The sequence below is a fragment of the Osmerus eperlanus genome, chromosome 15 (assembly GCF_963692335.1).
Source record: "Osmerus eperlanus chromosome 15, fOsmEpe2.1, whole genome shotgun sequence".
NCBI classification, from domain to species: Eukaryota; Metazoa; Chordata; class Actinopteri; order Osmeriformes; family Osmeridae; genus Osmerus; species Osmerus eperlanus.
In genome coordinates this window covers 8,668,203-8,681,429 of record NC_085032.1, presented here as the reverse complement: position 1 = coordinate 8,681,429, position 13,227 = coordinate 8,668,203, and the positions used below count along the sequence as shown (strand labels likewise).

General features: G+C 47.8%; 1 protein-coding gene across 1 annotated transcript in view; it reads left to right on the top strand.

Moving 5' to 3' along the window:
- Positions 1 to 13,227, top strand: part of dlgap1b (discs, large (Drosophila) homolog-associated protein 1b) — an 81,145-nt gene that overhangs the window by 32,363 nt on the left and 35,555 nt on the right. Inside the window, 3 exon segments of the mRNA XM_062479849.1 lie at positions 7,554 to 7,966; positions 7,968 to 8,696; positions 11,546 to 11,766. Of these exon segments, the coding sequence (XP_062335833.1) occupies positions 7,625 to 7,966; positions 7,968 to 8,696; positions 11,546 to 11,766 (1,292 nt within the window). The 5' untranslated portion in view covers positions 7,554 to 7,624.

Genomic DNA, 13,227 nt, shown 5'->3' with positions numbered 1-13,227 from the left:
AGAATGATGAAGTACACAGGGGCATGTTGAGAATTACATACACATGCTAACACCTCGGACTGGGCTTCTTATCTCAAACATCTCCAACCATGGAGGATCACCCCGGCAGTGCAGGAGCTGCCCAAGATTTAGCCTCACAACTCAAACGTGTACTAAAACAACAGAAAGTGGGTCTGTTTATTGTAGTTATTAATACATTTAGTTCATATAATACACAATAATACTTTTTTTTCATTTTTATGAAATTGCTAATTCAAAAATTGTACTGTGCTTGAATTCTTAGAATGGACAAGTGTCAATTTAAGGTCACATCGATTAGAAATGTATTTGGGTTATTGTGGTGTTATACAACAATGCATTGTGATACAAGTTACATTAAAACTTTCAAGTATATGACTGGAAATCTCTTCACAGTCAGTTAAAAGGTTTCAATTTGAGTCATACTGCTTCTCGATAACCTTTAGCAAACCCTGAGACATGATGTTGCGGACTCTTACTCAATGGAGTAAGTGTGTCTTAATTGGTATGGCTCTTAACTAATCCCAGTTGGTACTAGGATGTGAGAAATGACAAAAGAAATGTCCAGTCAACTCTCATCATGCTGGTGCAGGTTGGGGCAAAATTGCTTTTCGCAGCTGCATATTAGCAGACCTCCAGAAATGCATTGTTTCCGTTCACGAAAAATACATTTGTTACCATGGTGATGCTATCCCCCCTCATCCAATTTACCTCCTTGTGTTATTTATGGATCGCTTTATTGAACTTTATTAAAGAAAAGAGGGATGAAAGGTTCATATCAGTTTTGTCATTTCTCTGACACACAAAGCACAAAGATCCAGATGATGCAGCACATACAACTTTGCTTCGGTTTGAGGATGACTCAGGCATTTTGGAACGAGGCAGGCATTTTGAGGAACTTGCAGTCTCCCAGGGTCTGTTCTATGGATTGGGCAAGGACGGATTTGGCCAAATAAAGTCAATTGTGAGTAAATCTTTTCCCTTGCATTGGATATGGCTTATCCCATTGAACTTATTCAACTGAAGTGGTTGATAGTGTGACACTGTAGGGGAACCTAAATGGAGGAAAATATAAATCAAAAAGGATTTTCCCTTTCTACCCATCTATAAAAGATAGGTATTCATGGTGATGTCATGGCTTTTCTTATAGGTTCAAAAGTAAATGCCACATCCATTTATTTTGCTTCAAAATCAAAGAACGGCTGTCCCCACAGATCTACATTAGTGTGATAAAAAAAAAGTATACATTTGCAATGACATATTTGGCCAATTCAATGTTTGCTTATCCGTTAAGACTGAGCAGTCCACACAGTATGGACTAGCACTGCCAATTCACCCGGTTGAAGTTCTGACAGCCCAGCTGGAGGAAAATGCCTTGAGGCTTTCTCCAGGCTTAATGCAGCCGCTAATTTTGTTTACCTTGATCAAACAGTTCCCAGTCACAGGAAGAATTTGTCTCAGGGATGTGTTTGGTGGGTCCCACACCATAACTCAGCCCCCACTCAGTCCATTAGTCTTGGAGAGCGCTGACAGTCAGGCTAATTAGTTCTGTGGTGACAAAGGGGCTGTCACCTGGGTGCCGGGAATATCAATCCCTCGATGTAGCCATGTGTTTTCATAATACAGCCAACTATGTCAGGAAAGACAGAGAGTGTGAACAACGTGGCTCTTATTTCAAATAGAGAACATTGCGATGACGAGGCCTGGGCGCTGAATGACATGACGCAGAATCCTGTCAGTTTATGTATCCCACATCTTCTGGAGCTATTTAGGCAGGGATGGTCCCGCTTACAGATCAGTACACAACACAACGCTTAAGCACTATTTTCATGATATCAGTATACGGTATATTGATATCAGTATACGGTATATTGATATCAGTATACGGTATGTTGATATATACGGTGTATTGATATCAGCATACAGTATGATGATATATACGGTCTATTGATATCAGTATACGGTATGATGACATCAGTATACGGTATGTTGATATATACGGTATATTGATTACATTTATATTTAGGCATTTAGCAGACACTCTTATCCAGAGAGACTTACAGTAAGTACAGGGACATTCCCCCAAGGCAAGTAGGGTGAAGTGCCTTGCCCAAGGACACAACGTCATTTGACACAGCCGGGAATCGAACCAGCGCCCTTCTGATTACTAGCCCGACTCCCTAACCGCTCAGCCATCTGATCAGTATACGGTATGTTGATATATACGGTATATTGATATCAGTATCCGGTATGATGAGTTCCGGTCTCCTCTCCCTGTCTGCTGTTTCTGCATGCTTGTGTCAGTTGCAGGGTGGTGGGCCCCCAGATGAGCTGGGCCTCTCCAGGAGAGCTCTCTCCCAGAGCACAACTTTGTTCTTTTGTTTGTGGCAACCCTTATTCTTGGTTCACACCTAACAACACCCTACACATGCACACACACACTCATCCACTCCCTACATTACTGACTCTGTTGACTGCCACACCAAACGTTTCTGTTTGTAAGTTCCTTATAAATACTTTTGACAAATTTCATTCCCTCGACATATCTTCCTGTTTGTCACTTCCCACAAGCCGGGTTGTGACAGATGATATCAGAAAATAAATTATGTTAATATCAGTATACGGTAAATTATTTCAGTATACAGTTTATTGATATCACTAATCAGTATATTGATGTCAATGTACGGTGTATTGCTGTTCATTCTTCAGTTTTGAATGAGCCTCCTTGAACAGTTGTGAGCTCACACAGATTGAATAAGCCCTCCATAGAAAGAGACTGAGTGGTAAAAGATCTGACCAGTTCTCCCCTTTTACGATGTAATTTGTTATGCCCCATATAAAAAATTCAGGGTATCCATATTTCATGATGCAGATCACACTGAATGAAGGTAATCAATCCGTCAATCTCAAATATGGCTATTTGCGATACACCCAGGGCAAGTGGAGAAAGTCGATAGGTGATCGGTCTTTAAGAGTGTTTGGAGCAGGCAGGCATTAACTTCCCATGGCTCCGGGCCAAACCCTGGAAGCCTTTGAAAGCACACCTCCCTCAAAAGCCTCCCACCAATTTCCTGGGTAAATCATATCATCTCAAATTCAAATGTAACATGCCCACCACCCTTCTCTAGGAGCTTAGTTGAAAGTTATTCTCCACAAATCGATTGTGGAGAACACTGAGGGAGCCTATCTTTTGTTTCCCGCTCTCTGTTGCATCCAGGTCTTTAGGTTACGTTTCTTTGTCGGCTTTAGTTGGGTCATGAACATTTCAGTACTCCTATGATGAATGTCTCAGAATTGCAGATGAGAACGAGGCTGTGTTGGGTGGCTTTTTTGAAGTTGCTCAGCAAAGCGACTATAGGATTCCCTAAAGCATACCCTCCCTAGCTTCACTGAAACACACCCTCCTGTACTTAAGCAGTTGGAGCCGAGCACTACAAAAAGGGGAATTCAACTTCACAAACAGGATTGTGAGCTTATGATTGAAGCAAACAAATTGGACTGAGAGTTACCTGTGGTGGACCAGTGTGTGTGGCTCTGTAGCCTTAGCAACAGATAATGTGTAATGTATCCGGAAATATTGCCAAGCAACACATACGTTTCCACTCTTTCTCTTACGCACACACACAAATGTTTTCAAACACACAAAAAGGATGAGCGTCCATGGACCTTGTTATAGGGTCCCCAGTGGCTTACGTGACAGGAAGTAATCTGTACCACCTCATGAGAAATGACTCCCAGGTTGGAGGAGTTCCTTTTACAGCAGCTGCAAAGATAAAATGTCTGAAAGAAACTCCACAAAGCCCCACACTGCCTGTTTTGAGGCAGATGGATCATCCAGTATACTTCCTGCTGGGCTTCCCTTCAACCTCTCTGTCTTCAAGCTACTGTGGAGTCAACATTTGGAAACCGCCAGGACTTTTTCCTCCTGCCATTGTTCTTTAGCCAGCCAACATGCAAAGCTTTTAGCTCCGAAACCGCCAAAAGCAACATCCAAGCCTCCCGGTCATAATCATTTCCATAAGAGTAAGAAACCAAGAGAATTCCAAATCTTTCAGGATTTGTAGCAGGGTGGTGGGGATGGGCTTCGAGGCCTATTCAAGGGAACACACTGTGCTGTGCGCACAGTGTTGTGTATTGATTGGGTGACTCCTCAACAAGACAGTTGACAATAAGTCGGAGGTTGTTTAGCATATCCATATCATAGCATTTCTTTGCTCCATTGACCATCCGACTGAGGCGGAATAAATACGAAACTTGGCTTTTGGTAAGGAGGCATCGCATTGAAGGTGGGCAAGCTGTACGGGCATCGACACGAGAATTCATTTCGTTTTTTCTCTCCCGTGATAAGTGACTCTAGGCCGACCGTGAACAAGAGTAACCACAGACGAGAATCTGTCCTGCCGACCCCGCTGTGCTGACTCAGCGATGGTGTGAGCGGAGAGCACTTTCTCCGGCAGCTTATTTGATCTGCCCTTGTGTTCTACTTCTGCGTGTATATCTGACGGAAAATTGCAGTCGCCGTGAAAAATAACAGGTTTCAAATCATTTCAATCCAACCCGCACTGCTCTTTTCTAATAGTTTTGGTGGTCAGCATTGTTTCAGGTCGTGTGAAAACCAAAACTTTTGGTAGCATGAGAATCTACAGACAACTGCTGTACTGAACCTGTTCTCCTCAAAGAGAAAAGCATTCAGTTTGCAGAATACCTACAAGGAGGTGTGTGTGTGTGTACGTACATACGTGAACGCTTCTTTTTGCAACAACGGTGTGTACTGCAGAGGGAAAATACTGTGGTTTCCAGTAATACTTCTAATGACCAAAACAGGTGTATGATCAAAGCTCAGAACAGAATACATCAGTGCATGTGCCAGTGGCTCTACTGCAAGCAAACATAGACAGACAAAAACCCTTACATGCTGTATAATGGCACCACACACACACATGTACGTGCACACACACACACATGTACGTGCACACACACATGTACGTGCACACACACACATGTACGTGCACACACACACAAAGCTCAGCCAAGATCAAAAAGCGTTTGCCCACTTACAATAAATCTAGTCTTATAGCTTGTTTTCTGGTTTTGGTCTGCCTTTAATCCCCAGATGTGAGTGTGTAGATGTGTGTACGTCTGTCTTGCTGTGAGCATGTATGTGTGTGTACGCGCGTGTCGCATAAATATGTCTCTAATGGAAAACAAATAGGATTGACTTCAATATGTCAACAAAGTCGGCTGCGATGGCACACCAATAGTCTTCAATTTGCCTCAGAGCATCTCTATCTCCAGCTCATGCCTCCAATATGCCACAGGATTACAATTAGGTCAGCTTGAACCGAGTGTTCTGGGCATAATTGGGCCAGTCAGTCCTAGCGGTGCACATCAGGCGAAATGCAAACGCACAGCTGTCTATCAGTTTCCTAGCACTACATGCATACTGCGAAGCAGCGTATCCCTGACTGGCCAAAATAGCCATCAGCGATGTACAGCCCCATACCCCAGGTGTTGTTGCAGTGTCGTCAATGTTACATGTTTCAAATGAGACTTGTTTCATTGAGGATGTCTGTCCAGCGAGTTCGTCGTGGGATGTGTGTGTGATGGTGTGCTCGCAGGCTGACTGGCAGGAAGGGGTGGATGACCTCTCCTGATCCAGCACAGTCCTGTGGACAGCTGTGTCACCATGCACACCACCGCCTCCAGCCTTCTTTCATTTAGGTCATGTTGTCCGCCTCAGCGCCTAAAAAGGGAACCTTTTGTCAATTCACTGCAATTAATACCTTTAGTTGGACTTGGTCCAGTTTCTAAGTGCCCTCTGAATGTGTGTGTGCGTGTGTGAGTGTGTGCGTGTATTTCTTTGTGGGTCCTGAATGTTTTTGTGTAAGAATGCTGAATCTATGAATGTGTAAATGTGTGAGTGTGTCTGTGTGTTTGCAGATGATTTCATCTTTTTATTTAGGTAGATAGTCAGGGATGTACAATATTACTGTACTGCCATCACCTTATTCCCTCTGTTCATCCAAAAACCTGTGGTCCAAACACAGTCAGTCTCTTCTACAGTGAGATTTGATCCATCAGATATATGCAGGAATAGAAATTACATGAATATGTTCACAGACGAGTACAGTTGCCTCATTTATTGTGCCGTTGTCACATCAAACAAATATACTCTACTTACAGGGAACTCATTCAGTATGCATTGGTTTCCACAACCTGAATATTGTCCACTGTTTAACATCGATAACGCATCCGTCCTTATGCTTTCTCTCTCTCCAACTTTCCCTCCTTCCGCTGCCCTTCGGGGGGCCCTCCGCTTCTCTCCCCCCCCCCCCCCCTCCCTTTTCTTTTTATTTACCTCAGTGGCCTTTGGTAGCACTGCGTTATAAATCGCAGTAATGAATCCCCCCTCTGTTCGCCAAGCCCCAGCGCTCCTCCACATCGCCCCGGCCACCCTTGTCACTGTCTCGTTAGCCTCACCTCCAGTCCATTTGGAGCCCAGCAGCGCTCAGCTCTTTTGCCCAGGCCCAGCCAATGATTTTGAGTGTGTGTGTGGTGGGTGTGAGGGGGCGGGGGGGGGGGGGGGGGGACAGCCAGAAAGGGGAGCAGACTTAAAGCAGCTGATGGATACCACTGTTTTCATGTCGCTGAGGAAGTGAGGGGCCCTTTTCATTCCTCGCCGGCGGGAGGGGCAGGCTCAGGAGCTGTCGGACGGTTTTAGTGGGTGATTAGTCTGGAGCGCAGACAGCTCCAGGGAACCCACTTTGATCATCTGTAGGGATGTGTGTGTGTGTGAGAGAGAGAGAGAGAGAGATAGAGAGAGAGAGAGAGAGAGAGAGAGAGAGAGAGAGAGACATACATTAAGTGCTCAGTTCCTCAATTCCCTTTCTACCTTTTCTTTGCTGTTTGTAACTCTGAGGTATCTGGTATTGTTCGTGTATCCGTCTTCAAGATGAAAAGTACCGTAGCGAGAGGGGGAAGCTCTTCGCTGACAAGTGTTTACCTTCCTGTTATTTTGTTCATTATGTTCAGTTCAATTGATTTGCCTTTGCAATAACAATGCACTGTACAAATATAGTCTTCGCCCCAAGTTGAAAATAGAATCGTACTGCTCTTGCTTCCTCTAGCTCTATCATTCCTCACCCCGCTCCCTCCATCATTCTCTTTCTCTCTGGTGTAATGACATTCACTCCAAGCAAACGAAAAAGGTTTGGGAAGACAGACTGGAAGAGCGATTCAGATATCAGGGCATATCAATGCATGGCAACAGCTATATTGGGAGTGCCTCGTTTGAAAATGTGAAGGATGGAAAGTAAGACGGCAAAAAATGATCTGTCAACAACGGTGAACGGTGTGTTCACAGGAGAGCCTGAGGACATTCTCCTCAGACTTAACACAACTAACATTTGCTGTGCCAGTAGTCCATGTAAATGAGCCGTTGTTTCTAATGCCCTCACTTTTTCCTCTCTCTCTCTCTCTCTTTCCTCTGTCTGGCTGTCTGCTCATCCTCCCCTTCGTTGTGCGCTACGTCCCAGTTTCGGACGTCCCTTGTTGCGCGTTCCTCCCCCCCCCTCCCCCGGCCCTCCCCCGAGCCCTGCAGGTGACCATGACGATGAAAGGCCTGACGAGCAGCCGCAGCCATCACCACACGGTGACCTGCGACCCCTCCTACGACGCCATGACCCTGCGCGCCGAGCGGAGGCCCTACCGACTCAACCCCAGCGAAACCCACCCGGCCGACCACCCCTACTACGCCCAGCGCAGCTCCTTCCAGTCCGAATGCAGCCCCTACAGCGACCTGGCCAGCAGCACCTTCCCCCGGAGACACTACAGCTCACACCACGAGCTCAAGGAGGAGTGTGGGGCCGTTGTGCCCTACACCGGGGGCCCGCCAGGTGGGGGGAAGGGGGCCGGCGGAGGTGGGGGAGGGGGAGGCAACAACCGCATCCCCCCCCAACCTGCTGGAGCAGTTTGAGCGGCAGGCGCCGGTGCGACACGACGGCTACCACACCCTGCAGTACAAGCGCACAGCGGTGGAGCACCAGCGCAGCGACAGCCCCGGACGCATCCGCCACCTGGTGCACTCGGTCCAGAAGCTCTTCACCAAGTCCCACTCGCTGGAGGGGCCCTCAGGGGCCGGCGGAGGGGGCAGGGTGAACGGCGGCAAGGCCAGTCCCGACGACCCCCCGTCCCACCAGGGAACGCTCAAGCACAGCGGCAAGCGCAGCAAGAGCAAGGACCGCAGCAGGTCGGAGCCCAAGATGCGCTCGGCCATCTCGGGCTACTGGAGCTCGGACGACATGCTGGACCGCGAGATGTGCCTCTACCACCACCACCCGGGCGGCGCCGGCGGGCCCCCGTCGGGCGTGATGACCATGGGGCGCCACCCGGACAAGTCGCAGTCGCAGTACTTCGTGGAGTCCTACAACACCATCAGCGCCCACTCGCTCAAGACGTCGCGCAGCAACAACGACGTCAAGTGCTCCACTTGCGCCGGCGGCCTGGCGCCGGGGCTGATGAGCGGGCTGGAAGGCCAGCTCCTGAAGAAGAGCTCCTGGTCCTCCACGCTGACGGTGAGCAGGGCGCGGGAGGTTTACCAGAAGGCCTCGGTCAACGTAGACAAAGCCCTAGTGAAGGCCGAGACGTGCCAGCAGGGCCGCACATGTCAGTTCCTCCAGGTACGCCCGTCCGACGTGACCCCCTGAGGGGGTGCATGCATGCCTTGTCTCACTCCTCCATGCCTCACTCCATCGTGTGAACCTGTGTGTGGGAGAGAGAGAGAGAGAGAGAGAGAGAGAGAGAGAGAGAGAGAGAGAGAGAGAGAGAGAGAGAGAGAGAGAGAGAGAGAGAGAGAGAGAGAGAGAGAGAGAGAGCGTGTGGGGCGCCTGTCTCAGACACGAGAGAGAGGGAGAGGGGGCAATGTGGTGGGGAAGACACTCTCCCTCCATCCATCACTCCCATCCGAGTGAGGGACGGCCACGGCTGACCCCGTCCCATCCTCTCGTTTCTCTCACTTCTCTCTCCGTGACACCCCCCCCGGCATGAAGACACCCTCATCGTCATCACCATCTGTCTTCATCTGTGTGTGTTTGTGCATGGAGATGTGCTGTGCTGTTCTTTCTTGCTAATTCCAAAGTTTGGGATTGCTTTCTGAAACCTATCTGCTGCTGGGTTCTTCATCAATCTACCATTAAGAAAGTACATTGTTTGGAGGGTGATATGTATATTATTTTATATTCCTTCCACTTTATTTTCCATGGTAGGAAGTAGAAGAGGGTGGATAAGACAGGGGGGAACTGCCGAGACTGGGATTAGACTTGTTGTCTCCAGGGGCATGTTTGTGTGTTGAGTACACATTTCCTTATAACTCCATCTGAGGGGGCCTCATACAATCTATGTGGATTACCAGATTGGATTACAGTCTAAACTGATTCCTCTTCTTAGTTCTGCTGCTCTGCCATAAACAGCTTCTATATGGAATCCTGCCCCTCTATGTAACACTGATGGTTTGAAGAAACCAAGGCATCATGGGAATCTGCTAGCCTTTAGCTTGATACGCTAACTTTGTTGGTTAGTACTTTACATTTACTTACTGTACTTTAACATGACACATTTTGGGATGCAAAAAACGGGTTACAGATACATTTGATGTTGAAATACCCGGCCACAGATATACAAGGGAATACATTCTGCAGTGTCTCAATAAGCATCTGTTTGTAGTGTTTATGGAGGTAAGTAACTCTAGGTGGGAAAATGCTGGCGGGTGGGGGGGGGGGGGGGGGGGGGGGGGGGCGGTTGAAGAGAGAGAGGAAGCAAGGAAAGAGTAAAAGAAGAAGGAAAAAAAGAGGAGAAAATCCTATATCCCTGAGCCCTGTGGTCCCAGTGTGCTCTCCTTCTCTGTTTGTTTGGGAGGAGATAAAATAAAAAAGTGATTCAGCTCGGATGCTTCCCCTCACATCACTGTGTTAACTGCAAATGGCAGCCTGCGGAGGGAGGTGGAGCTAGGAAGGAGGAGAAAGGGACAAAAAGAGTGGAGGGGGGGGGAGGGAGGGGGGGGGGCGAGAGCAGCAAGCTGCAGTGTGAAAGAGACAGAGAGAGGGTGGGTGAGGGGGGATGGGGGGGGGGACAGAGTTGAAAGAGGAAGTGAGGGAGAAGTAAGGGGAGTATTAAATAGAGAGCATGAAAGAGAGAGGGGGGACGTTGCATTTCCAACATCGTGGAAAACAGATCAAGGAGAAAAGTTGCTCCGGCAGCAACAAGCATCACTTCTGTCATTAAAGAGCCACCACATTTGAGTTTTTTTCTAGAAATACAAAACAAGATTATTTTTTTGAAGTCTTCTGAGAGGGCCCAACATCCACTTAAAAGGTCTAAGAGCAGAAGTGGGATTTGTCACGTTGCTTCCCTCTCATGCTGGGAAGTGTCCTGGTTCTGAATTCACACACACACATGCACACACACACACACACAAGTTCTCGGTAATCACCATTCCCTGCACTACGGCAACAGTCAAAGTTCATTATCGCCATGTCGTTCATTGAAAATGGGAGCGTCATTCAAACTTTGAGTCTCAGCATTCTCAATGTGTCTGCTTGGTACAATGAGAGACGCCACCATAAAGTCAATGTCATTCGAGTCCCAAGTCTGTCCCAAGATCGTCTCTGTTGCTCTTCGGCCGTGACGTCAAGGTTGCTGCGGTTTCCTAGTTCTCACGCACTTTTATTCATCAGACTCCTTTCTTTCATTCCCACTGTCACTTTCTCTCCAGCACTTTCTTCTTCTCTCTTACTTCAGCCTCTCATTCAGAACTCTCTCTCCCTTGGGTCTCATTCTTCCTTCCTCCTCTCTTTCAACTTTCTTACCCTGACGTTCTAAAAGCCACTCACATTGGGGACCAGTGGCTATGCTAATACCAAACAAAACCTTCTTTGTTTCTCTCTCTCCCTCCCTCTCTCACCAGGTTACTCTCTCTCGCTCTCCTTCTCTCTCTCTCTCTCTCTCTCTCTCTCTCTCTCTCTCTCTCTCTCTCTCTCTCTCTCTCTCTCTCTCTCTCTCTCTCTCTCTCTCTCTCTCTCTCTCTCACTCTTACCCTCTGGTAGGGACGAGTAGGCAGATCGCTTTAACCTTTCTTTGCACATCCATTGGACTGTGTGAAAAGCCCAGAAGCAGTCAGGGTCTGAGCACTTTGCTTTAGTCTAAACAGCCCACCCCTGCTATGCTGCAGGCATCACATATCCTTCAGAGGAGGACCTCTGGTCTTCACACCCTGACGGTAGGCTCCCAGATAGAAACCCGGATGGAGAACCTGCCGGAAAAACTCTTTGAACTCAGTCAGCGCTCGGAGGAATGATATTGATGTTGACTGGGCTTAAAAGTTTGGCCGTCAAAACGTTGAATTTGGATGGCGTGGCATTTTAAACCAAAGCTTTCCAGGGGGGCAAATGTATTAGAAAACCCCAGAGGGGGTGTGATGTTGCATCTTGGCCAAGTCTGCCACGCCTCAGCCTCTCTCTCCCTTCCCCTCCAGGTGCCCCAGGACGAGTGGTGTGGGGGGGGCTTCTCGCCCCTGGGGAAGGAGGATGAGATCCCATGCCGGCGGATGCGTAGCGGCAGCTACATCAAGGCCATGGCCGAGGAGGACAGCGGCGACTCGGACTGCAGCCCCAAGCCCTCCCCCAAGGTGCAGGCGCGGCGGGCCAGCTACCTGAAGGCCACACAGCCCTCGCTCACTGAGATGACCACACTGAAGTGAGTGATGCTACGTCGACGCACCCCGATGGCAGGGGGGTGGGGGGGGGTGGGAGTGTGTTTAGGTGATGTCTTTTTTTTTGGGTGATATATTTTGGGGGGCATTTTTCATGCTTTATTGGACAGTTTTTAAGTTGTATGCCAAGAAAGGCAGGGATGGAGAGAAAGAGAGAGAGAGACAGAGACAGAAATGCAGCAAAGGGCCCAGGCAAGATTCAAACCCAGGCCACTGCGGTAAGGCCTCAGCCATGTGCTCATTATCCCGTGAGCTTCTGCGGCGTTGTTTGGGTGTTTGATGTGTCTGTGTGTGTATACAGTATCCGTGTTTACCCCAGACACGCATGCATGCATTTGCATTTTTATCAACACATTTATCATGTGTGAGGGCACGCTCGCTAGATGAACCGTGTTGGATCAGATGTATCTAAGCGGTCGCATTTAAGAGCATGTGTTTGGTTTCATGTTCCGTGTTGATGTTCCATTCATCTACCCTAATTTCCCCCAGTCTGGCTACCACATTTGTATGCCCAAACACACCTCCGCACTGTGATTGAAAAAAATCGATTTATGGTCACGTGCTTGTGGTTGGGAATCCAATTCAAAAAATAGAAGACCTTCCAACCCAACCTGGGGGAGGTGTTGCCCACCACAGCTCAATTCATTGAAGATTTTGATAGAACATTTCTATTTTTATCTTGTTATTTTTTATCTAGTGCTTTTCATGTTCATATTGAGACATCATGAGACTTATGTTCCTCGTAAAACAGCGATTTCCTTCCACGGTGTAGGCTACGTTGCATGATTTATTAAAACCGTTTGAAAGCCCTGCGAGGGACCTCATAGCAAGTAGACTACATTTCTGACTTTCCGTTACAACTAAAAGTTCAAAGTGGATCAGTGGCTTGTGAAAAAGGCCCACCCCCTGTCGAGAAAAGCCGACTCGAGAAATCTCATAGAAAGAACCCTATTTCATGATATCGCAGTCTGATTAATTAATTGCAGCTACTTGCAGCATTTGCAAGTCACTTACCCCGACTCGCCTCCTAACAACACATATTAGCACCTGTACGACCTATTCTCGTGTGAAAGGCCCGATTTGAAAACATCATTATCTCACAAGACAGCTTGATGGAATAATTACAATGGATCAATTTATCGTCAAGCGAAACGAAGAAAATACCTGACTCACACATCAGTCGGGTATAAGAGAGCTCGCAATAGTTTGTTATCTCATCGTGCCGCGTTGACTGATTAACTGAGTAATAGTGAGGGCTGTCTGACAGGAATATCAATTGCTCTACCTCTGGGCGCTCCGTCGTCGTTAGCGCCAGAGCGGAACGCCGCCGCCACAGCGCTGCCGACAAATTATGTAAGAGTGGCGCAGCGCAGGGGCAATTAATGACTTTAATTGGCCTGGGGACTTGTGCCGTCGGCTGGCGGGAACGAATGAAACAAACACAA